The sequence below is a fragment of the Sciurus vulgaris genome (genome assembly GCF_902686455.1).
Source record: "Sciurus vulgaris genome assembly, chromosome: 11".
NCBI classification, from domain to species: domain Eukaryota; kingdom Metazoa; phylum Chordata; class Mammalia; order Rodentia; family Sciuridae; genus Sciurus; species Sciurus vulgaris.
In genome coordinates this window covers 19,650,013-19,676,988 of record NC_136472.1, presented here as the reverse complement: position 1 = coordinate 19,676,988, position 26,976 = coordinate 19,650,013, and the positions used below count along the sequence as shown (strand labels likewise).

The 26,976-nt window shown below is 34.5% G+C and overlaps 1 protein-coding gene and 1 pseudogene across 2 annotated transcripts in view; one reads left to right on the top strand and one right to left on the bottom strand.

The window, feature by feature from the left end:
- The window catches only part of LOC306639149 (olfactory receptor 4C16-like), a 469,263-nt pseudogene that overhangs the window by 275,661 nt on the left and 166,626 nt on the right, over window positions 1-26,976 (top strand). The window lies entirely within an intron of this gene.
- LOC306638432 (olfactory receptor 4P4-like) overlaps window positions 1-26,976 on the bottom strand; it is a gene marked incomplete at both ends in the record, with an annotated part of 109,388 nt that overhangs the window by 4,266 nt on the left and 78,146 nt on the right. Inside the window, 1 exon segment of the mRNA XM_079101717.1 lies at window positions 12,767-12,995. Within this exon segment, the coding sequence (XP_078957843.1) occupies window positions 12,767-12,995 (229 nt within the window).

Sequence of the window (26,976 nt, the reverse complement as noted above, 5' to 3'; positions counted from 1 at the left end):
CTCAAAGAGTAACTCACTTGTTTATCATTTTTCTGCATGGCTCTTGACCACCCAACATGGATCATTAATTTTTCCTTCTTAATCAGAATGAATGTTTGTAAGCTATTTAACTCACACACATACACAAACGTTGACACAATTATATTTTGACATGAGCGTCAAATATAATTTATGCAATTACATATTTACTTTACAAAAGTTGATGTTCACTGACAATCTTCCCTTTAAACCCATCTTTTCTATTTTACTGCTCAGCAACCTCCCTCCACGACAAAACAAAAACAAAAGCAAAACAAAACAAACAAAAACTTAATTTCTTCTTGTTCACAGCTCTCCATCAACATGAAATGCTTTGAGGGTTTTTTATTGCAATAAAGTAAAACAGGGAAAACAGAGAATACTATTCTTTCTGCCTAATCTTTTAATTATCTACTATGTGTCTCATAGAAATACAGCAGTGAAAAATAGAAATACACTCTATTTTTATGTCCTGGTAGAGGGAAACAAGTGTTTCTCTTTTCAAAAGCAAGTGATTTATTTCTCAGGTAAAGAAAATAATAATCTGGAAGCAATAAGTCTATGATCATTTTCTGTGTTTTAACAAGAAAACCTATCTCAACTCTGGGGGAAAGAGAAGTCCATGGATTTGACTGCTTTCAACAGTGATGCCAGAAGCAACATCCTCATCAGCTGTGATGTTTTCACTAACTTCCTCACACAGCAACACACACTGACAACCAAGAGGAGCTTTCCAAGCAACCATCTCCTATTAAGAAACAAACTACACACCATGTCAAGAAGGAAAAGCTCTAATCATTCAATTTGTACAAATGTTATGCTGTTCCACTGAGTTTTTAAAAGTCATTCTTTTTGCCTTCTGGAATTAAAAAGAATTTCTTCAAGAATTTTTTCTTAATACAAATACAATCATTCATATATTATTAAAATTTGTACTTTTCTGGAAAAGAAAGATTCAGTTATATATAATTATACATTGCAAAAACAAAATAAATACAGTAAAACAATCCTGCTATGTTATAATTTGCTGTAAAACTGAGACATTTTAATCTTTTTTTGTTTGTATTTAATACTATTCTGTAGACTACATATTATTCTTATTTTAGAAAAGATAATTTTAAAGAAATTTTAATACACTTCTGAATGTTCCTATAGTTCTTTCTCATCTTCTCTTTACCCCCCTTTTTTGTGGCCTCATAAATACAACAAATTCTGAGAAATTTAAGAACAGAAGAAATTTTGTTTACTTCCCTCGTAAGTTATGTGAATAATTTGGAGAGGTATAAAATCCTGTGTCAAGGTTAAGCATGATCATTGTATGTGGTAATCAAAATGAATACTAATTGCTTCATTTATGCAAGCACTGTGCAAAGCACTTAACATGAATTGTTTTATTTAGTATGTTTTTAAAAGAGCTATTTGTGGCAGGATGTTTACTCCTTCTACTTCACGGATAGGAAAATTGGGACTTGGAGGGGGCAAGCCTGTGCTCAGGGCACGGAGTTATCGAGGAGCAGATCTGAGGGCAGAGTTCAGGTCTGCCTGGCCTCAAGCCCTCACTTTGACTTGGTCCCATAATGTTTCCCAAGTAACAACTTACCTGAATAGCATTATCCTTCTTCAACATCGCCTTTCACAACAGCTTTAAGAAGACTGTTTCTTAATGGAACCGATGGAAGCATTAAAAACTGAGTTTAAAAACCTCTGGGTATTTAAAATACATCAACTTCTCAGATTCTTTGTGAATTTCTCATGTACACTCTGAGGAGAATTTAGAATCACCAACTCATTCATTTACTTTTTTTTTCTAAGTCAGTTAATAGCACATTATTCTTCTGTCCTACGTTCACTATTAAAAGAAAATTTATACAGGTTATACATTATCTTTAAGCCACTTTCATATCAATTACAAGACAATTTTTAAATGAAATACATTATTTCTAATTGATAGAAAAGCTATGGCTTAGAATAATTTATCATCTCAGGATTCTGTAACTAATGAATCATAGACCTGTACTTCAATTTCTTCTCTTTCATTTGCACTATGTTGTCTGCCTGATTTATGACATCTCTAAAATGGAAAATCTCAGAAAATTACTGGGCTTGGCTTTATCTTAAACAAAAAATGCTAGGTTCCATAGTATATCGTAGCAAGAGTTTTATGAGAATTCAAGTCCATACAGATCAGACTTTGACCTGTAAATTAACAATAAAATTATTGAGGTCAGAATATGACCTATAGGTAAGTATACAAAGATTTACAGAATTAAATAAAATTTCCATGGTTATTACTGTTTAAAAGTGCTAGCTAGTGGTAAACAAGAAGTGATAACTATGGTGACTAAATAATGACTCTAAATTTCTCATTCAGTAGTTATCAACATAGGACCCAAGACATTCATGAATGGAAAGAAGAGACTTCCTTAACAGGACTCCTACTTTCAGGGGTGTAAGATAAATCTGCATGTCTAAGGAATTATCTATTTCATTATATATAAGTACTAAGAATATTTATCTATACAGGTACATATTTGGAACATATTTGAAGATGCTATTCTCATGGATTTGGTAGTGGGGAGAACATGTACAGATGAGCTTTCTCTAGAGTCCAGCTATGATGAAACTTCTACACATCTTGTTCACGTTACTTTTTCTTTCTGATTCAGGAGTTCTGTGGATGTCAAAGCTATACACTTGTAAAGGTCATTGATTATCATTGTAGGATTTCACCAGGATGAATATGCTATAGTGCCCAAACTATACTATATACACTATGTAAATGTATAAAACTCTACTACATAAATTGCATGAATGTATAGTTTACATTGTCAAAGATTTGATATTATAAACAGTGAAAATATAATATACTGTAGTTTCCACCAAAACCATGGAATTAACACTATACCATAAAAATAATTTGGTACAGTTTTAAGGAAAATATCTCTTTAAAATGATACTCATAATTTAAAGTCAACATGTGTGGTTCATTACTATAATAATTTAAAAAATCCCGGTGACAGTAGATGAGGTACTTCCCTGAGCATGGGTTTCTTTATGTACCTATCTCTGACATACATGCTGGGATAATTTCAAGACTGACACAGAAAAGTTCCTATGTGCTTCCAGGAAATAACAGACCTTTGTCCCCTTATATTATCACATTCTTGGTATGTCATACAATTTTAATTTCACTCATCTAAATGTTCTAAAAATAATTATACTTTTTTGTTTACATATCATGTAAAATATAATATCCCATAAATTCAAGTAATAAAAACAGTTGATTCTTTTTTGTACTTGTAACATATATCACTTGTCACTTGGCAAACTTTAATAAATATTAATCAGGATGTAACATTAAACCAAATATACTTGGTATATTTGAATTAATTTTTGTTTTGCCAACTCAGTTTTCCAGTTCGAATACCTCCTTTGAGAATACATGAACTATAAGACATTTGCTTTATTTAATTAGATCACAGGACTTTTCAATAAGTATTCATTTTTAGTAGTTCCATGAATTTGCATCTAGTGTCTTATCCTTGATCCACAAATCAAAGCATTCAATCACTGCATGGGTGCCTGCAGTGCCTCATATACCTATGAATCTTCATAGAACACATGGTAATATGTGGCTAACTAGTGACTCCATGAATAGTTCTAAGTTCTAAGGCTACAGCAAATATATTTCCAGAGATCTCTATTATCTCAGTCTTTCAGAGAAGCATAAATGTATCCAAGGGAATACCTTAAATATAAAAACATTTTAAAATATCAGTAGTTAAAGCACAAATGTAGTTAGATATTCTCCCCTGCTGGGAAAATGGCTTCATAGAAAATATAATGTTATGTTGGAAAAACTATCTAAAATCAAGACTTAATTACATTTGTAGGAAAGATCATGGAACTGGAGAGCATTATGTTGAGCAATATAAGCCACACTCAGGAGTCAAGGGTCATATGTTCTCTCTCATCTGTAGAAGAGAGAAAAAGCTATTTTTAAGAAATGGGACCTCATGAAAATAAAAAGGAGACCAATACAATTGAGGAAGATGGAGGAGGGAAGAGGGGAGGAAAAGGACAGTTCTGAGAAATGAAATCAATCAAATTATGTTATGTGCATTCACAAATATGTCACGATGTATCTCACTCTTATGTATAATCATAATGCACCAAAAATTGATCTAACTAGTGAAAATGAACTTGGTCAAACCCATTATTTGATGGCACAGTAAACAAATGATCAAGGAACACTAACATTAGTTACATGATATTTTTGTGTATTCTAGATAATTATTGTGAAGAAGCCAAGAAGGACTTGAGTTTGAGTGTTTATGATAATTAATTGCTTACTTATTAAACACTTTACCTACCAAAGAGTGAGATGTAACCTCACTACAAAGCTCACGATGGAGTTTTCTCACAGGTAGACACAGAACTCTTCAGTGTGTTGCTCATTCAAAAGCATCTTCCTTAGTCCCCTTCCTTACTAATTAAAACAGTCCCCATATCTGCATAATCTCATCCCAGAAAATGGAGACCTTGTGGAAACTTCTCTAAGCAGCCAAGACTATAACAAGAAAATGCGACATAAAGGACTAGATACTAAGAGAAGACATGTTCCAACTTGAGAGAATTTGAGTTTTCAGAAATCTCCTGGGTCATTCTAACAAGAAAATAATCCTTCCATTTAAATGTGTAAATACCATCTATGATTTTTTATATCATCTCTATTTCTAATAGATTAACTTGTTACCACATTTGGAATGAATTCAAATTAAGTAATCTCTCCTGAACAGTTTGCTTCCCTTGAGCAATCTCTAGAGGAAGAGAATTTGGGTCTTGCCAAGAAAGCGTTGCTGACTGCCTAGTGCTATGAAAAAAAAAAAAATCTGATTTAAAGAGAATTCAGATCCCAGGGTAATGTTATCTCATAGAATGAATCTGAAGAATTGTTTCCCTTTTATGTTTTTGGAAGAGAGAACAATGGACACTTGTTTATTCCTTAAAAGATTTATAGAGCCAGGTGCAAATGGTGCATACTTGCCATTTCAGTCACTCAGGAGGCTGAGGGAGGAGAATTGGAAGTTCAAGGCCAGCCTCTGAAACTTAGTGAGGCCCTATGTAACTTAGTGAGACCCTCTCTCAAAATTTAAAGACCAAAACAAAAGAAACAAAAAAGGGGGGGGGGGGGTCCTTGGGATAGAGCTCAGGGATCAATCTTCAGTACCAATAAATGCATAAATAAATAAAAAGTTTGATAAGATTCTATAAAGAAAACATTGAGTTCTGGGATTTAATTTTCTTTCTTGGGTGACTTTTATTACTGATTAAGTTTTGTTTCGCAATATTAGTGTATTTAGATCTTATGTGTTGTCACATATTAATCTTGGTGTCATATGTGCAGAGGGATTTATCCATGTCTTCTATTTGTTTGCAATTTGTTGGTGTGTATCGCTTTTAAGAATCATTAATGATCTTTCATATTTCCATGATGTCAGTTTTAATACCTTCATTTTCATCTCTGAGATTGTTTGTTTGGGTCTTCTTTGTTTTAATTTGGATAGTTAAAAGTTTGTTAATTTTCTATAACTTTTTAAAAATAACTTTTTATTTATTAGACTTTTAAAATATTTGTTGCATTTTTCATGCTCTGATTTTAATTATTTGAAATCATTCAAATTTTTTGTGTAAACTTTCCTGTTTTGTTTTTGCCTTCAGAGCTGGGATCCAACCCAGGGACTTGCACATGCTAGTCTAATACTCTTAACACTAAGCTGCATCCCCAGTTCTAAACTTCCATACTGCTTTTTCTCCATTCCATATGTTATGAATGTTCTCTGTCAATTTCGGGCTTTCAAGAAGTTTTTCCTTTCCTTTTTATAGCTTCATTAATCCATTTCTTGTTTTAGAGCATGGTTGATTAATTTCCATGTGTTTGCACAACTTCTACAATTTCCTTTGTTGTTGACTTCTTATTTTGTTACAGTCAGAGAAGAAAGATGATATAATTTTGATGTTTCAAAAATCTTTTGAGATTTATTTTGTGTCCTAACGTGATCTTTCCTGGAAAATGTTCTGTGTGCTGATGAAAATAACACACAATTCATAGCTGTTATATGAAATGTTCTGCAAATATCTGTTAGGTCCATTTGGTCTATAGTGTAGATTAAATCCGAAGTTTCTTGGTTGATATTCTGTCTACAAGATCTGTCCATCAATGAAAGTGGGCAATATAAGTCCTCATCTATTATTATACTAGAATTTGCATCTCCCTTCAGATCCAATATTTCTTTTGCATATTTAGATGGTCAGGTATTGGGCGCATTTGTCTTTATAGCTGTAAATAGAAGCAGGGATTATACAAAAGATCAACTTGTTTGTCTACCATCTCTCAATGTTTCCCATGAATTGTTTTCTATTGTCAAATTTGTTCAAAAGAGTTGTTTCTGGGATTGGCTTATTTCACTTAACAAGATTTTCTACAATTCCATCCATTTATTTGCAAATGCCATAATATTATTCTTCTTTATAGCTGAATAATATTTCATTGTGTATATATACCACAGTTTTTTTTATTCATTCAAAAAACCAAAGGCCAAATGTTTTCCCTGATAAGTAGAGAATGATATATAAAGAGGGTGGGGGGGTGGGATGTGAGAGAAGAATGGGGGAACTTTAGATTATGTAGAAGGAAATGAGAGGGAGGGGGGTATGAAACTGGTGGAATAAGACAGACATTATTACCCTATGTACATATATGATTACACTAATGGTATCAATATGCATCATGTACTACCATAGAAATTAAATTATGTACCCTACCCCATTTCTGTACAATGAATCAAAATGCAGTATGTAAAAAAATTTAAAAAGAGTTGTTTCTGTGTCTTTGGCTCATTAACTTCTCATAGATGTAAGTGTAAATCTCTGTGTTTTCTCATCATGGTCAAAATGAACATTCCAAGAAGAAGTATAAATGAACATTGGAAAATTTATTTATACTCATAAATAGGTCCAAAAGAAAGATGATAAGTTCATTTAATAAGTTCTTAAAGCATAATTAGTTAATGCTACATCAATTTCTGAAAAATACTTATTATTTATTATTTTTTTCTTAGCATAAAATGAAGGAATAAATCTTAAACCCAAAGTCAGTACCATGCTTAATAGAAAAATACTAAAATCAATGATTCTTTCTCTAAGTCATTTTAAAAGAGAATATATCTCCTTTTTATGTGAGTTTCATGTCAAAACAAAAATACAATAGTCATGAATGGAATTCCAGTTATTAAGGATGCTCCTGATACCCTGAGAACAGGTGGTGAGAAGAGTGTGCATCCTGCACCATGTGAACTGAGGGAACAGGACTTCATACAAGTCCTCTAGCTTCTGCCAATCCCTCCAGCTCCTCCCTCTGTAGATTTCTGCACCCACAACACACTCACTGCACAGAAGCTGCCCCTTCTACTTTTCCTGTTGGGGGAGACCTTCAAAACCTTTTCAGGCAAACATCAGTAGAAACTAGATAAAATGTTAAAATCATGAGCTGCTCATATATGGGTAGACTCATCCCTTAAAAATTCTTTGTTCAGACTTCTCTCTTTCTCTCTCTATTCCTCCCTTTCTTTTATAGTGCAATATCTAAAAGCAAGAAGAGATTATTGATAATAAATGAAGAATCAACTGAACCAGCTAACACATGGGCACACCTAGACATAATTTCCTGAAATACAAATTACATCTTTTTTTTTTTCCAGGAATTGAATCACGGGGTGCTTAACCACTAATCAAACATTCCTAGCCCTCCTTTATTTTTTAATTTGAGACTGGGTCTTGCTAACTTTCTAAGGGCCTCACTAAATTGGCTGAGGCTGGCTTTAAACTGGTAATACTCTTGCCTCAGCCTCCTGAGCTGCTGGGATTATTTTTTTTTATATATATAAAGTAAGATTTACTTAGGTACAATTTGTAAACCAAAAGCTAATTCTTTCAATGTATTCAGTTGTACAAACATCACTACAATTAATATATAAAATATTTATTTTATTTAAAAACAATTCTTTAGGGCCTTGTCATAATCAATCCCTCTCCCTACCTCAGGCCCTGGCAATCACCAATCTATTGACTATCCATATATTTTTTGCCTTTTCTAGAATGTCATGGAATCGTGTGTATGTAGCTTTTTGAATTTGTCTTCTTCAACTTAGTATAAAAAATTGATATATTCTATCCATATCATTGCTTATATCTGTGCTTTTTTCTCTTTATTATTGCAATGTATTCAATTAAATAGATAACCCCATTTTCTTATCCACTTACCAATTGAAAGACATTGAGCTATTCCCAATTTGGGGTGATCATGTAAAAAATCACAATAAAAAATTGTGTGCAGGTTATTTGTTTGTTATATTTTGTTTTTTATAGTACTGAGAATTAAGCCTAGAGTCGTTCACATGCTAGGCAAGCAGTCTACTACTGAGCTACATCCCCAAACATTTTAATTTTTATTGAGACAGAGTCTCCCTAAATTACCCAGCCTGACCTTGAATTTATGACCCTCCTGAATCATCCTCCTGAGTAGCACTACTGTGGCCAGCGATGTGCAAGTTTTTTTTTTTTTTTTTTTTTTTTATTCATTGTTCACAAATGGGGTACAACTTCCATTTCTCTGGTTGTATACAAAGTAGTGTCACACTGATTGTGTAATTATACCGTTGCTGAAATTATGTGTGTGCAACACTGTGCCTGGTATTTCCTGGAAAACAAATTATCTATAAGTTGTTTTAAGGAAGTGCCTCCAGAGTCAACTCAAAGCTGGCTCACAATTGTTTCTTGAAGAATAGGCATGCACAAAAGATATCATCATAGCCCAGTGAATAGATGTGGCATTGCAAGTAACAGTTCAGATCACAATGATGAACATGGGTGTGGTATGTAAGAGGAATTCAGGATCCCATGCAGCACCTCCTGCCAAAGGCATGACCTGAACCTCAACCTAAAGAAACAGCCCACAAATCTAAACAGGAGCACTTAGGAATTTCTCCCAAATAACTGTGATTTACTCTGCAAGTCTTTGCAGGGTGAGAAGGGGAGCTCTAGGTTTCTACTGTGCAGGCCTAAAGGTCATCCAGCCTCTTCATAGGTAGCATCATACTGCTCAAGGTGGGGGTTTCATCATGAGTCATGTGGAGGAGTTTGAGCTTAAAGCACACACACACACACACACACACACACACACACACACAGAGTTTATAATATGGACATGCAGTCTTCTATTGCCTAAGTCCACTCTTGAAATGCCCATTTGAGTGGATTCCAGAGGCAAATCCTATAAAAACAACTTAAGTATACTTGAATCCAGAAGAAAAGAAAGGATCAGGAATGTTTCCCATGAAAGGAATCCTTGCTTTGCATATGACAGGAAAATGCAATGTGTGCCTTTGTGTTCTCTTTTGCCATAAGGAGAATGTAATTGGGACAGTTGGTGAAGTAGCAATGATCTGTGTGGGTTATGTAATAACATTTTCTCAATTCAACTTCTTGATTTTGCACTATACTGTGGTTACTCAAAAGTGTCTTGAGTTTTGGACAGAGTTTTATGACTAAATGGTCATCCTGTCTACAATTGGCTCCTCAGCCTTTAAGAAAAACAAACAATAAATCTATACAAATAAATGACCAAGAGAAATGAAAAATTAAAAATGATATTCACATGTATAGTGACATATATGCAAATTTAATTATTTATATACATATATATATTTAGTAATATGTACTGATACAAAAAGAGAGACAAGATGGTAAGAAGGAAATGTGGAATAATTTTAACTCATGGGGAATCTGGGAGAAGGGTGTCCAGGATATCTTTCAACTCTTAAATGATTTTGAATTAACATCACACTTAAGGTATAAACAAACAACTATACAGGAAAAATATAGAACTAAAACACCACTAAAAATAGCAGAATCAATAGATACTTACTCTATATATGCATATAGGTCTGAAGGTCTTGTCATTATCAGGTAACCAAACCTACCATTCATTGGCCTAAGAAAGACTTCTTGGATTGGACCTGGACACTGCAGGTCATAACCTTTCACAGGGTTTTAAACCTCCATGAGCCTTTGTGCAACTGTAAAATGGCTCCAGTAAGAGTGCCTACCTCATGATGCTATTCGGGGACTTAATCATTGGAATGTTACAGGAGGAAACCCACATAACACGTATAGAACAAGTCCTGAATAGAATAAACATTTTATAATGCTGGGTGTGATTGTTACTCACAAACTTTCAAAGAGAATATCATCCCAGTGCTACTTAAGTCGTCTCAGAAAATAAATTAATTTAAATGATAAAAATATGTCCTTGAGTGCAATGGTGCATGCCTCCAATCCTAGTCACTAGGGAGGCTTAGGCAGGATGATAGCTAGTTTGAAGTCAGCATCAGAGAAAGTGAGGCACTAAGCAACTTAGCGAGACCCCTTTCTCTAAGTAAAAATACAAAATAGAGTTGGGATGTGGCTCAGTGTTCAAGAGCCCCTGAGTTCAATCCCCAGTGCCCCCCAAAATAGTATTTCTATAAAGCACTCATTCAACAATTATTTACCATGGCTAGCTCTATTAAAGGTGCCATCAATTGAGCAGTAGTTTATATTCTAGAGAGAAATAAATAATAAAAAAATTTAAAGTAAAATATATAGTGAAGTGCAGCTCAGGAGACTGAGGCAGGAGGATTGCAAGTTTAAAGCCAGCCTCAGCAACTTAGGAAGACTGTTTAAAAAATAAAGAACTGGGAATGCAGGTAGTTCCCAGTAGTGAAAAAAATAAAAATAATTAAGTCCCTCTAATGGAAAAAAAAAAAAAAACAAAGAAGCGAGCCAACCATGCTAACTTTAGATGTTGTAATTGAACTTTAGGTATGATAGGGATGTAAAATATTGGGGTGAATTTTTGAAATATGATCAAAATCTTGGTATATAACTTTCCAAAATAGTGTTACATATGTGGATATCTATACCCTTTTAAATTATACAAATTGATGCAAAAAACCTTAAAAAGAACCACAAGAATCCTTTGATATAAGGAAACAACATAATGTAACCCTACCAAAGTTTAGTCCACAAATACCAAGATAGTTTAATACAATAAAATCCTATGTAATAACTGATCACATGAATATGTATAAGGGTAAAATATTTTAATTACCTAAATAACTGCAAACAAGGTGTTTAGAAAAGCATACCATTTTCATTTTATAATGTCAATAAAAACATTGTGACATACCTCAGCTGTCTTCATCATTATTTCACATTATCCTGGATGTAGCCATCAATCCAGTTCACAAAGAGAAATCCATTAACAGTGTTAGAATTTGAAAAGAAAGAATTGCTTATGGTTAGAACAATGACCAAAGAATATAGCAAAAAAAGCAAGAAAGAATAAAGAAGTAACACCTAAATTTGAATAGGAACCACCAAATGAAAATAAAATTCATAAAGTTGGTGACATCAAAACAAAGAGAAATGGACAAACTAATAAAGTTGAAACACAATAACACAACTGTGAATCTCCACTAAAGGAAATTTATAGGCAAAAAGAACTGTAAAAAGTAGTAAATCACAGAGTAATAATCATATTTTAGCAATAATAGTAGTACCATCTTTAGTTTCCTTTAATTTTTTTAGTTCTACTGATATCTGATTGACAAATAGAATCATACAGGTTTTGGGTGGACAATGTGATATTTAATATATGTGTACATTGTGAAATGATGACTATAATAAGCATATCCATCATGTCACAAGATTAGAGTTTTCTTTAATCTTTTTGTGGTAGGGCACTTGGGAACTACCCTCTTCTCAGGAGTCCAGTATACAATAAATCAAAGTAACAATAGCTACCATGCTATCGACTCCAGAATTAGCTTCTATATGAAACTTGCTACTCCTCCACCACATCTCTAGTTTTCCCACTCTGCAGCCATGACAACCATTATTCTTCTTTCTGCTTCTGTGAGTGTGAAGATTTTAGTGTGAATGACATCATGCAGTATTTGTCTTCTGTGTCTGGCTTATATCATTTAGCATGATGTCCTCTGAGTCCACCCAGGTCACACAAATGATAAGATTTCTTAACTAAGAACCTGAGAAACACAGTGCCTGCACCTGTATCAGGACTGGGAGATGCTGGTGAGGAATTCATCATATATATTTTTTTCAGATTTACCATTTTACAAGTGTTGCATTGTTATATTCATACTTATTATGCTTTCCATGTTTATTTTAAAAATAAAACTATTGCACTAAAATTATGCATGTAATGCTAGTAAAATAAAATAAAAAACATATTTAGCACTTAATACTATAAAAGAAAAATGGGTAAGAAAGTAAACATAAAATGAGAAATGATAACATAGGTACTAAAAATAAATGAAAAAAATAAATAACCATGATTGTAATACTATAAATATTTTATCAATAAAGAAATTACATATTTTTATTGACTTACTAGTATACATGCACAAAAAATTCCTAGGTACCTCAATAAATAAGACACTAAAGAAAAAGCAATACACTAGGGAACTATGTTAATGTCAAAACTTATATTTTATTCTTTAATTAACTTAACAAAAATGCTTTAGCAAATTAGTATCAGTTTTAATTCTGAAATTAATATTGCATCCTAAGAAGACAGTTTCACAGTGAAATGTTTCTCTTCATAGTGGAAGACTCAGTGATTTATTACCTGATATGACTTATTTTCCAGAGTTTCTTCATGGCATTTGTCATCTCTGAGTTTCTCAGAGTGTAGATGAAGGGGTTCAGCATGGGGGTTACGACTGTGTAAAACACACTCAATGACTTGTCAATGGGGAAAGTCTTAGCTGGTCTGGCATACATGAAAATACAGGGAACAAAGAAGAGGACAACCACAGTGATGTGGGAGCCACAGGTGGAAAGAGCCTTCCGCCTCCCTTCCTGACTCAGGTTCTTTAGAGAGTTAAAAATGACCACATAAGACAAGAGTAAGAGCAGAAACACAATAGAGCACATCAGCCCCCCATTGGCAATCACTAAGAGGCCAGTGACATAGGTGTCAGCACAGACAAGTTGCAAAAAGGGGTACATGTCACACATAAAGTGGTCAATGATATTGGAGTCACAGAATGGGAGCCCATAAATAGTGCCCAACTGAATTACTGAGTGCAAGAAACCTCCAACCCATGAAACTACCAGCAACACAATACACACCCATGGCCTCATGGTAACTAAGTAATGCAAGGGCTTACAGATGGCCACATAGCGGTCATAGGCCATCACCAAAAGAAGACATATTTCTGACCCACCCAAAAGGTGTTCTGCAAAGAGCTGAAACATACAAAATTTGAAGGATATGATAACTTCCCCTAAGAACAAGTTTGAAATCAATTTGGGGGAAATGATTGATGAATAAATGATATCCAAAAATGATAAGTTAGCAAGAAAGAAGTACATTGGAGAGGCCAGGGTCTTACTGAAGGTTAAGGTTATGACAAGGAGCAGGCTCCCCAGAATGGTCAAAATATAGAAGAGCAAGAATATAACAAAAAGTACTTTCTGCTCCTTTGGATTTTGGGTGAGGCCCAAGAGGACAAAGTAAGATTCATTGTTCCTATGTTCTATCTGTTCATTTATCGATGCTGATTTCAAAGAGTAAAACACCTTACCTATAAAACAACCAAAAAATCCTTAGAAGCATTATAAGCACTTTTATTCATCTGCCATATATGTTAAAAGCATGTACTGGTGGCACACTACCTTCAGTAGATAGCTGGATCCAAGTAAAATAAGATAAATTTTCCTGCCCTAAGTGATTTGATATATATATTCTATGTAGTCCAACATTTAAACTTGTGAAATGTGTTGATAAATACAATTGTTGATGCCATGCTATATATTCACAATGCTGCAATTACTAAAGCTGTTGTGACTTGGGAAGGTCTCAGATGAAGTTACTCTTTAGATGAGTTTAAAGATAAGAAATAATAAGAGAGAATGAAAGGGAAATCCATGAAAAGATGTGTTAGGTAAAACCTCACACAGTGTAATACTGAAGTTTCACTCAAGGTATTTTTCCTAGGAAGGGGGATAAAATAAATTACTAACGGAAGACGACAGACCACCAGTCACTGTATCAACACTGGTTCTGGGTCTTTAGAAAATGAAGTCCTTCCTCTGCTTCCTTTGGCCTCAGGTCCACTGGAAATGTCACCTCAAGGCACCTTAGTATTCATGTTTCCAGGAACATTGTGCTCACAGTGATGTCTGTGTCCCCTAGGACAGATGCCATCTCCATCGCTCTCCTCCTTCCTTGCTGAGCCCTCACCAGTCTCACCTTTCAATGTTCACAATTCTACCCACCATCTCTTCAAGGAAACCTGGTTCTAAAATATTTCCCAAATATTTCCCAGCATCTACCCATTAATCAGTCACAAAGTTGACATCAAGCATTAGATATTTATTGCAGCAGCAACCACTTCCCAGTGCCAAAAGCCATATTCACCTGCCAGAGCTCCAGTTGGTTTAAACACAAATGTGTCTGACAGTCCTGTTGCTAGACATTTGAAATAAAGGTATGGGTAATGGTGGATCCCTAAGACCATGAGAGAAGGATCAGCCTTGGCTTCCAGATGACCAGCTTGTGTTCATGTGTTATCCTCCCTGAATCCAAATTTTTTACTCCACTAAAACATGTTATATTGGATGAAGATCCAATCTAATAAATGTATTGTTACTGCATTACACTTACAAACTCTGTATATCCAAATAGATCCCCTTTCTGAGGTACCACAGGTAGATCCTCAACAAACAAACTGGGAACAACTAAACCATAATTATTTCATGTGACAATATGAGGAACCAGTATGTACCACAGTCTCAGACAGCTTGCCAGTCACTGGAACCTCCTCCTAGCTTTTACTTGTGTATCCCTCATTTACCTAACCTGTAAATCCTTAAAGCACTCTGATTTGGCCTATCTTCAGCACTATTCTTCCCCTCCTTTCAAAAGTGATGTCTGCAACTACATACATGACATCTGCAATTAGATATTCATTTCATATTTACCAAAGAAAATTTTTAATTTTTCACAATAATTCTTTCCTTCTTAGATTTTGTCAAGCTAACTGAAGGATACCTCCTTCCATCTTATTTTTCAAGCCAAATTCTGGCAGTGTTCTACCTTCCTTTATTCCTCTCACCTTGCCTATCCATGTATTTATTCATTCCCCTGGGCTTTCTATTCATACTATCTTGAAAATGTGATCATTCTCATTCCATCCCCTTGCAACCCCTGGGTGCTGTGACAGTCCCTACCACATCTATCATTTACTCTTTGACAGATGCCAACTTCAGAGACCAGAGCAGACATCACAAACTTTAAAGCAATGGTGAGTATTGTACAAAGGATGTGGTACATTAAATATTTTCTTCATTTATCCAACCAACAAGTATTCACAGATCACTATGTTGTGTCACACTGTGCACATAAGGCAAACTTACAGTCATCACTAGAGTCCGCTAGTTCACCAAGGCTCAGGGTCTACACTGGACTCATGTCATCAGAGAGAAATCTCTATGCTGACTGAGGAATTAGTTTTTCACTTCGCACCTTCTTCCTTTCCAGATGGAAGCAATTGTGTTGAGGACATAACATGGTCCCTGACTTAAATTTTCAATTTTTAAATATATTTCTGGTTTAGGTATCAGTGTGATATTGGCTTCATAGAATGAGTTTGGGAGGGTTCCCTCCTCTTCTATTTTATGGAATACTTTGAGAAGTATTGGAATGAGCTCTTCCTTAAAGGTTTTGTAGAACTCGGCTGAGAACCCATCTGGTCCCGGACTTTTCTTTGTTGGTAGGCTTTTGATGACTTCTTCTATTTCAGTACTTGAAATTGGTCTATTTAAATTGTTTATGTCCTCCTCGTTCAGTTTAGGCAATTCATATGTCTCTAGAAACCTGTTGATGTCTTCGAAATTTTCTATTTTGTTGGAGTATAGATTTTCAAAATAGCTTCTAATTATATTTTGTATTTCCATCCTGTCTGTTGTGATATTTCCTTGTTCATTCCGAATTTTAGTGATTTGGGTTTTCTCTCGTCTTCTCTTTGTTAGTGTGGCTAAAGGTTTATCAATTTTGTTTATTTTTTCGAAGAACCAACTATTTATTTTGTCAATTTTTTGTATTGTTTCTTTTGTTTCAATTTCATTGATTTCAGCTCTGAGTTTAATTATTTCCTGTCTTCTACTACTTTTGGTGCTGTTCTGTTCTTCTTTTTCTAGGGCTTTGAGCTGTAGTGTTAGGTTGTTTATTTGTTGAGTTTTACTTCTTTTATTAAATGCACTCCATGAAATAAATTTCCCTCTAAGTACTGCTTTCATAGTTTCCCAGAGATTTTGATATGATGTTTCTTTGTTCTCATTTACCTCTAAGAATTTTTTAATTTCCTTCCTAATATCTTCTGTTATCCATTCATCATATAATAGCATGTTGTTTAATCTCCAGATGTTGGAATAGTTTCTGTGTTTTACTCTTTCATTTATTTCTAACTTCAATCCATTATGATCTGATAGAATACATGCTAGTGCCTCTATCTTCTTGTATTTGCTAACATTAGCTTTGTGGCATAATATATGGTCTATTTTAGAGAAGGATCCATGTGCTGCTGAGAAGAAAGTGTATTCACTCTTGGTTGGATGGTATATTCTATAAATGTCCGTTAAGTCTAAATTATTGATTGTGTTGTTGAGATCTATGGTTTCTTTGTTCAATTTTTGTCTGGAAGATCTGTCCAGTGGTGAGAGCGGCGTGTTAAAATCACCTAGTATTATTGTGTTGTGGTCTATTTGGTTTCTGAAATTGAGAAGGATTTGTTTGACATACATAGATGAGCCACTGTTTGGGGCATAGATGTTTATGATTGTTATATCTTGCTGATTTATGCTTCCCTTAAGCAGTATGAAATGACCTTCTTTATCCCTTCTGACTAACTTTGGCTTGAAGTCCACATTATCGGAAATGAGGATGGATACTCCAGCTTTTTTGCTGAGTCCATGTGAGACTCATCAAGGAAAGAAAATTTCAGACCAATATCCTTAATGAACATCGACGCAAAAATTCTCAACAAAATTTTAGCAAATCGCATACAAAAACATATTAAAAAGATAGTGCACCATGATCAAGTGGGTTTCATCCCAGGGATGCAAGGTTGGTTCAACATCCGGAAATCAATAAATGTAATTCACCATATTAATAGACTTAAAGTCAAGAATCACATGATTATTTCAATAGATGCAGAAAAAGCATTTGATAAAATACAGCACCCCTTCATGCTCAAAACACTAGAAAAAATAGGGATAGTGGGAACATTCCTTAACATTGTAAAGGCCATTTATGCTAAGCCCATGGCTAATATCATTCTAAATGGTGAAAAACTGAAAGCATTCCCCCTAAAAACTGGAACAAGGCAGGGATGCCCTCTTTCACCACTTCTATTCAACATTGTTCTTGAGACTCTGGCCAGAGCAATTAGACAAACCAAAGAAATTAAAGGGATACGAATTGGAAAAGAAGAACTCAAACTATCCCTGTTCGCTGATGACATGATTATATATTTAGAGGAACCTGGAAATTCCACCAGAAAACTCTTAGAACTCATAAGTGAATTCAGTCAAGTAGCAGGTTACAAGATCAATGCCCATAAATCCAACGCATTTTTATACATAAGTGATGAATCTTCAGAAAGAGAAATTAGGAAAACTACCCCATTCACAATAGCCTCGAAAAAAATAAAATACTTGGGAATCAATCTCACAAAAGAGGTGAAAGACCTCTACAATGAGAACTATACAACACTAAAGAAAGAAATTAAAGAACACCTTAGAAGATGGAAAGATCTTCCATGTTCTTGGATAGGAAGAATTAATATTGTCAAAATGGCCATACTACCTAAAGTGCTATACAAATTCAATGCAATTCCAATTAAAATCCCAATTGTGTACCTTACAGAAATAGAGCAAGCAATTATGAAATTCATCTGGAAGAATAAGAAACCCAGAATAGCTAAAGCAATCCTTAGCAGGAAGAGTGAGACAGGGGGTATTGCAATACCAGATCTTCAACTCTAGTACAAAGCAATAGTAACAAAAACGGCATGGTATTGGTACCAAAATAGACAGGTAGATCAATGGTACAGAATAGAGGACACGGACACAAACCCAAATAAATACAATTTTCTCATACTAGACAAAGGTGCCAAAAATATGCAATGGAGAAAAGATAGCCTCTTCAACAAATGGTGCTGGGAGAATTGGAAATCCATATGCAACAGAATGAAACTAAACCCATATCTCTCACCATGCACGAAACTAAACTCAAAATGGATTAAGGACCTCGGAATCAGACCAGAGACCCTGCAGTTTATAGAAGAAAAAGTAGGTCCAAATCTTCACCTTGTTGGTCTAGGACCAGACTTCCTTAACAGGACTCCCATAGCACAAGAAATAAAAGCTAGAATCAACCACTGGGATAGATTCAAACTAAAAAGCTTTCTCTCAGCAAAGGAAACTATCAGCAATGCGAAGAAAGAGCCTACAGAGTGGGAGAATATCTTTGCCAATCATACTTCAGATAGAGCACTAATCTCCAGAATCTATAAAGAACTCAAAAAACTCTACTCCAAGAATTCAAATAGTCCAGTCAACAAATGGGCTAAGGAAATGAATAGACACTTCACAGAAGAAGATCTACAAGCAATCAACAAACATATGGAAAAATGTTCAACATCTCTAGTAATAAGAGAAATGCAAATCAAAACCACCCTAAGATTCCATCTCACCCCAATTAGAATGGCGATTATCAAGAATACGAGCAACAACAGGTGTTGGCGAGGATGTGGGGAGAAAGGTACACTCATACACTGCTGGTGGGGCTGCAAATTAGTGCAGCCACTCTGGAAAGCAGTGTGGAGATTCCTTAGAAAACTTCTAATGGAACCACCATTTGACCCAGCTATCCCACTCCTTGGCCTATACCCAAAGGTCTTAAAATCTGCATACTACAGAGATACAGCCACATCAATGTTCATAGCTGCTCAATTCACAATAGCCAGACTGTGGAACCAACCTAGATGCCCTTCAATTGATGAGTGGATAAAGAAACTGTGGTATATATATACAATGGAATATTACTCAGCCATAAAGAATGATAAAATTATGACATTTGCAGGCAAATGGATGAAATTGGAGAATATCATGCTAAGTGAGCTAGGCCGATCTCAAAAAGCCAAAGGACGAATGATATCGCTGATAAGTGGAGGATGACACATAATGGGGGGGAGGGAAGGGTTAGAGTTAGGGTTAGGGAGGGAGGCAAGTATGGAGGAAGGAAGTACTGTATAGAGGGTAAAGAGGGGTGGGAGGGGTGGGGGGAAGGGAAAAATAACAGAATGAATCAAACAACATTGCTCTATGTAAATTTATGATTACACAAATGGTATGCCTTTACGCCATGTACAAACAGAGAAACAACATGTATCCCATTTGTTTACAATAAAAAAAAATATATATATATTTCTGATGACCATCTTATACAATCTGAACAGCCACTTTCTGCCTACAGAAGTTTATCAATATTTTCTTACATACTTGACTAATATGATTTTCTCCATAATGAAACATTCACATGATCTCAAATTCTGATTTCTGCTACTGACTATGAAGTCTTACCTGTGGAAGCTTGTCTGCTTGAAGGAGGAAATTTTGCCTCATCTGTAATAAGTGAGTAATCTGTCTTCCATCTAGTATGCACACAGAAGAGAAAAAGCTGTGTTACTCTTGGATAATATATTAAAATCACACATTTGTGTTTGTCAACTTTCTCCAGAGTTTTCCAAATACTGGCATTGTACATGGTATTCAAAGGATTTCCATGGTACAAATAAAACTATTTTTTCCATATTAAAATTATTTAGTAAATATTCAAACAAATAATTTTAACATAGTTATATCACATCTAGCATTTTTAAAAAAGGAAAGTTTTCTAGATTGTTGCTGGTAACTTAATAAACACCATTCAGCTTTTTAACCTGTCTCCTTTTGTTCTGGGTACAGCTAAATACTGGTGTTTGGTAGATGCAGAGTGTTGCACTGCCTTAGTCTGCAATACTGAAGGGTCGTCCTGTGTTGCACTCTCCTAGTCTGCAACACCAGGCAGCAATGAAAAAAGGAAACTCACTCTCTGCACAAAGATCTGAGGAGAAGAGCTTTATTCAGGAGAAATGGAGCTCTTGTCACATAGGAAGCTGCGTCTGTCTGTATTGCATATAACACTGTTTTTTATATGCTTGCAGTTAAGCTAGCCATATATGTCTTAAAGGTCATGCCTTGTGAAAGCAGTACTAGCCTATTTGGCAGACTACAGGTTGGTAGCAGAAAGTAAAAAACAACTGTGTGAAAACAGAATGTGGTGGTTTCACAGACCACAGAAGGACTGTTTTTCAGACTGCAGAAGAACAACCTGTTCACAGAACACAGGAGAGGAAAATGTCTCCTATCAAGGGACAGAGCCAACAGGAGCGAATACACTGTGCCCCTAAAAATCCTTCTTTAATAATAAGAAAGCATCTCTCTAAATAATTAGATATCTTACTAACAGATTGTCCACCTGACAGGATTAAAAATCACTAAAGACTTTATACCATGGGCACACATTAATCATGGAGCCCTGCAGCTGAAACACATCCAAGCTAATTCTTGCTTAATTATACTCCCTAGGACTCTCCACATAATTTTAAAAGAACATCCATGTCTCCACACATAATACATCAAACACATATGTGGGGTCACAGCGATGAAATAAGACAAAATAACTTCAGAACATTATAAGACAAATAGAAATCCAAAATGGAACAGCAGACCTCTTAGTTTGTTCCAGTGTATGTGAATCTGTCATTCATTTCTCTGCTGTGCCAGAACCATTTTGATTTTCCATTTTTCTTATGTTCAATTTTTTTTTCCCTTTTCATATGGTACTTCCTTAAAAAGATTTATGCAGATGTAGTAAGTAGCTAATTAGTTATTTTTGTGTTTAGCCTTTATTCTTTTATGAAATTACAGAATCACAGAGTGTCTAGTTGTTGTAGACAGTATCTTAGATGGCTGTACAATAGTAGATAAAATGGAAGGAAAAATAGAAATATGGCCCCTACTGCATTAGTTTTATCTTCTAATAGGACCACAAAATAATCATGGTAATAATTTAAATTATGAGTTTTAATTTGTGTTTAATATGAATAAGGAAACCAATGGGTCATTGTGAAAAAATAAATGAGACACTTTTTTTAACAAGGTAATTAGATAAGAATGTTTTAAAGGTAATATTTGAGCTGAATTCCAAAGAATGAGAAGCTGCTCCTTGGGTCCATTGATACATGTAGGAAGATCTAACATGGAACAGAGCTGGGTAATTTCAAGACAATAAACAGTCACTGTACATGAAGGAAAATAGAACATAGTTTAAGATACAAGTAAAAATCAAACCCTGCAGTAGTATTACAGATATTTCTAAAAAATTCGGATTTTGTTTAAAGTCTTTTCAAATAAGAGTATGGAGGACTTCCACTTAGTAGTCCAGCAAAAATTCCACAAAACATTTACAAACCAAATCTAACCATGCATGAAATGAATTAGACATCATGACCAACTGAGATTCATCCCAGGTATGCAATGCTGGCTCAACAGTAAAAAATCAATGTATTCTATCACACCAGAAGATAAAGAAAAATAACAGAATTACATCAATATTAGCAAGAAAAGCAGCTAATAAAATTCTACACTTCTTCATTATAAGTACTTTCTCTCTCTATGGGTAGATTCATACTTCATAAATTTAATAAAGAATATCTATAAAATAACAAAAAACTGAAATCATACTTAATAATCTATGAGTTTTTCTGCTAAGATCTAAACAAGGGAAGGATGTTCTCTCCCACCAGAGATTTTCACCATTGTACTAGATGTATCAGTCAATGTAATAAAACAAGAAAAAGAAAAAAAAATGCATGCTAATAAAAGAAAGCAAACTGTCATGTTTGCAGATGACATCATCTATGCAGAAAATCCCACAATATTCTACAAAACTCTGGAACCGATAAATGGGTTATTTAAATATGAAGTTCCTTCAAATGCTCACATGTGAAAAAATGAAAAGCATTTGGAGGCGAAATGATTGGGCTGTGAGAGCCTTACTAGTGCAATAATCCACTTATATGAAGTAACTGAGTGGTGTCTCTACACAGGTAGCACGTGACTAGGGAAGTGAATCACTGGGGGTATGCCTTTACATTTTATATTGTGTCCCTGCTGAGCTGAGCTCCTTCTTTGCTTCCTGATTGCAATCTCCTGAGCTTCACCATGATGTTCTCCCTCACCTCTGGCCCCGATGATATTGGCCACTTATTGACTGAGACCTCTGAAACTGGGAGCACCAAATAAACTTTTACTCCTCTAAATTTGTTCTTCTCATGTCTTTAGAGGTCACAACAGTGAAAAAGCTGAGTAAAACAAAATTATTTGAATAAAGTTATAACACACAAGGTTAATTATCCAATTACTCTCAGTTTAATATATACCAGTAATGAACAGGTGAAAGTTGAAGTTAAAAACACAGTTGCACTTACTTTAGTACTTCTCAAAATGAAATACTTGGGTATAACTCATAGGAAAATATTACAAGATCCTATGAGGAAAACTACAAATGCTCTGATGAACACAGAACTAACTAAATGAAAAAAAAAAAAAAATCCCATGTTCATGCATAGAAAGACTCAATATTGTCAATCAAGGTCAGTTCTTCCCAATTAGATCTTTTCCACAATCAAAATTTTTGTCTTTATGATCTTATTTTATAGATTTTGACAAATTAATTATGAAGACACATAATTACATAACAAGTGAATAGAAACAATTCTTACTTTTTAATTGTTAAAGCCAACAAGCCTATTTTTGAAACTCTTTTGTGAAGGAGAAAATCAAAACCAAAATTCTAGAAAGTATAAAATTATTCAAACAAAAATTATATGTGAAACCAAGAAATATTATAACTGAAGCTCAAAGGAAATTTAAGACCTTAATCTTTTTATTATTTAAAAACAAAAGAAATACTAGGCTAACTAATCTTCCAATTAAAAATGTTAGAATAAAACTCTAAAATTAACCTAAAGAATGTATTTATAAAGAACTTACAAAACTTTACACCAAAAATACAAAGAACCCTATCAATAAATGGGCCAAGAAAGTGGACAGACACTTTACAGAAGACGACACACAGGCAATTAATATATATATGAAAAAGTGTTCAACATCGCTAGTAATTAGAGAAATGCAATTTAAAACAACTCTAAGATTTCATCTTACACCAATTAGAATGGCTATTATCAAGAACACAAAAAATAATAGATGTTGGCGTGGATGTGGGGAAAAAGACACACTTTTACATTGATGGTGGAGTTGCAAATTGGTGCAGCCACTCTGGAAAGCAGTGTGTAGAATCCTCAGAAAACTCAGAATGTACCCACCTTTCAACCCAGTTATCCCACTCCTTGGTTTATACCCAAAGGATTTACAATCAGCATACCACAGTAACGCAGCCACATCAATGTTTATAGCAGCTCAGTTCACAATAGCTAGATTGTGGAACCAACCTAGTTGTCCTTCAACAGATAAATGGATAAAGAAACTCTGGTATATATACCCAATGGAATATTACTCAATCATAAAGAAGAATAATATTATGGCATTTGCAAATAAATGAATGGAAATGGAGAATATCATGCTAAGTGAAATCAGCCAAGCCCAAAAAACCCAAGGCTGAATGTTTTCCCTGATAAGTGGAGAATGTTATATAATGGGGTTGAGAGTGTGAGGAATGAGAGAAGAATGGGGAAACTTTAGAATATGTAGAAGGAAATGAGAGGAAGGGGTTCTGAAAAATGGTGGAATGAGACAGACATTATTACCCTTTGTACATTTACAATTACACGATTGGTATGAATCCACATTGTGTACAACCATAGAAATGAAATGATGCACTACTCCATTTGCGTAAAATGAATCAAAATACAGACTGTAAAAAATTAAAAACTAAATAAAAAAAAAAAGAATGTAGGTAGGAGAACACAATGAAAATAAAAATCTTTTCCCATGGAGCTATATTATCTGTGTTATTGTTTTCCATTACTATTACAAAGAAGGACTTAGTAAGAGAAAAGATTTACTTTGGGTCACTGTTTGGGAGGCTTCATTTCCTGACCAGGTGACCCTTTTGTTTTGGGCCTATGATAAGGCAACACATCATAGTGAGGAACATGTGCTTGAGCAGACTGTTCCCAGCATTTCTGGAACATGAAAATGAAAGAGAGGAAGAGATTAGAGGCCAGTGTCCTAACAATTCTCATCAAAAGCATCCCTGTCAGCCACCTGAAAATTTCCACTAGGCCTCATTTTTAAAAGTGTTAACCATCTTCCAAAAGCCAGAGGACCATCCTTCATGGACAATTGGAAGCATCCCAGGTTCACATGATAGCAATATATAATATGTAGTCACTTGAATTAAAAATTAAAGACAGAATGAGAAATTGAATAAATAAATCACTATTCATGAAATTAGTAAAAGAAGCATAAATCTCAAATATAGAGATGACACATAGAAACCAAAGAAAGTTTTTAAAAAGTTAATAGTAGAATTAAGTAAAATAAATTTTCATCTGGATTACATTAATGATTTCACAGGATATTATGGATCAACAAATGTTCAAATATATTTTTTATTTTATATTTAAGGCATGTTTTTTATAGGCAGCATATAAGTGAGTCTTGTTATTCTTATGGAGTCTGTAATCTTTGCATTTTATTTTGTTATTTAGACCATTTACATTTTAGGTAATTGTGCTAAGGGTAATTTAAAGCATATAATTTTCCTTTTTTTCCCATGTGCTTTGTGTTTTTTATTCTCCTTTATTCATTTTATGCTTTCTTTTGGTTTATTTATGGATTCTATCTTCTATAAAAAGGATTGAACATACCTTTTAATTTTGGGGTCTTGGAAATTACAATTTTAACTACTTACAATCTACCATGCAGTGATATCATACCATTTATGTATTTATCAAAACTTAGCATAGTAAGCTTACTATTTCCCACTCCAACCCTTATGATATTGAGACAGGAAGCTAGACCAGCTGTAGATGGATAGGAAAAAGGTCCTCAGAGGAGGGAAGGAGGGAGGTATCCAGGCCTCCTAGAAGGAGACCCAGGGCCTGGAGGACACCCTGCATCTGACCTGACAGTCTCAACTGTAAGGGCTCTTCCTTAGCTATCCCAGCAACAGTCAACCACAGTACCCACCCTTACTCCAAGCACTTCCTCTGCAAAAGAGGGACCAAATTCCAAGACTAGGTCTGTCCTCTTAATTATGTAAATAAGGTATTAAACTTCTGCAGCTCTGATTGACCTATTAAACTCAGACCCTGAAGAGCTTGACTGGTCTAGGACAGCATCCCTCATTCACAAGGCTCTACCAATCACCTGCACTGGGCCATCAGCAATGCCTTTAAATAACACCCAAAGCACCACCAGTAGTGCTTCCCTTTGGACCCCTCCTATACTCCAAAACCCTTTCTGCTTTAAATAAATGTGGTTACTCTACCCTACACTTGTGCCTGGATCTCATTCTTTGAATTCCTGAGGCAAAGAACCCACCTGACATCATGCTCCTTGTCAGTTATTGTAAACTATATGTGTGCATGTTTAAAACCCCATAAGATGATACTGCCGTTGTCTTAAACAAAAATATTTTAAAGAAATTTATATAATAAGAAAAATATTAAATATTTGCTCATGCAGTTATTATTTTTGGTTCTCTTCATTTGGTTACATAGACTGATATTTTCACCTAGGATCATTTTGTATGAGTCTGGGTGACTTCCTTATCAACCTGAATTCTTCCTTATCAACCTGATTCTCAAGTGAATTTTCTTTCTTATTAAATTTGAGAAATTTGTTTAGGAAGTGCTTTTGTATCACTGTTTTTATGTGTCTTATGTCTGGCTTCATGCAGCTACTTGGGCAGTATTTATAAAGAACTCACCAAATTTACAAAGTTTTCTTCCATTTTTTTCCACAACTCTTTTTCTATCCATTACTGTTTTCTTCAGAAACCCCATATTACATATTTATTAGGTCAAGTAAGTGGCTCCACAACTCACTGTTATGTGTTCCTGCTTTATACTTTTGCATGTATTTTATTTTTAATAGTTTTAATGTATCTGTAATAAATTCTTTTGAAATATTCAATGTGCTATTAATCCCATGCCCAATTTTTGCCTTAGATATTGTAACTTTTGTTTCTTAAGCAAGTTCAAGTCAGGTCATCTTTTATCTTTTGTATGTCTGTGTAATTTTTAAGTATGGAATATAATTATAATTCCTTATAATAGCCTTGTAGACTATTACTCCCATTTGTCACTGAGGCAGTTTCAATTGATTTATTTTCTTCTACTTAAATTGTGTCATTTTATGCTTTGGATGATAATTTACACTTTTTGCATTGGATGCCAGATTTTATTCTTTTACTGGTTATTTTTAGTTATACAAGAAAATATAATAATACACTATGACATGATCATAAAAGCCTGAAATATAATTTGTTCTAATTCAGTCCCCAGTATTTCCCCTTCCCGTCCTTTCCTCCCGCTCCCTGTTCTCTTCCCTCTACTCTACTGATCTTTCTACTATTTATATAAGAAATATGTTTTAAATTATTGTCCTGTGGATGTGCATGTTGGTGAGAATCACTGTGCTCTATTCATATGTGTACATAGGAATGTTATGTCAGATTCATTACACTGAATTTCCCTA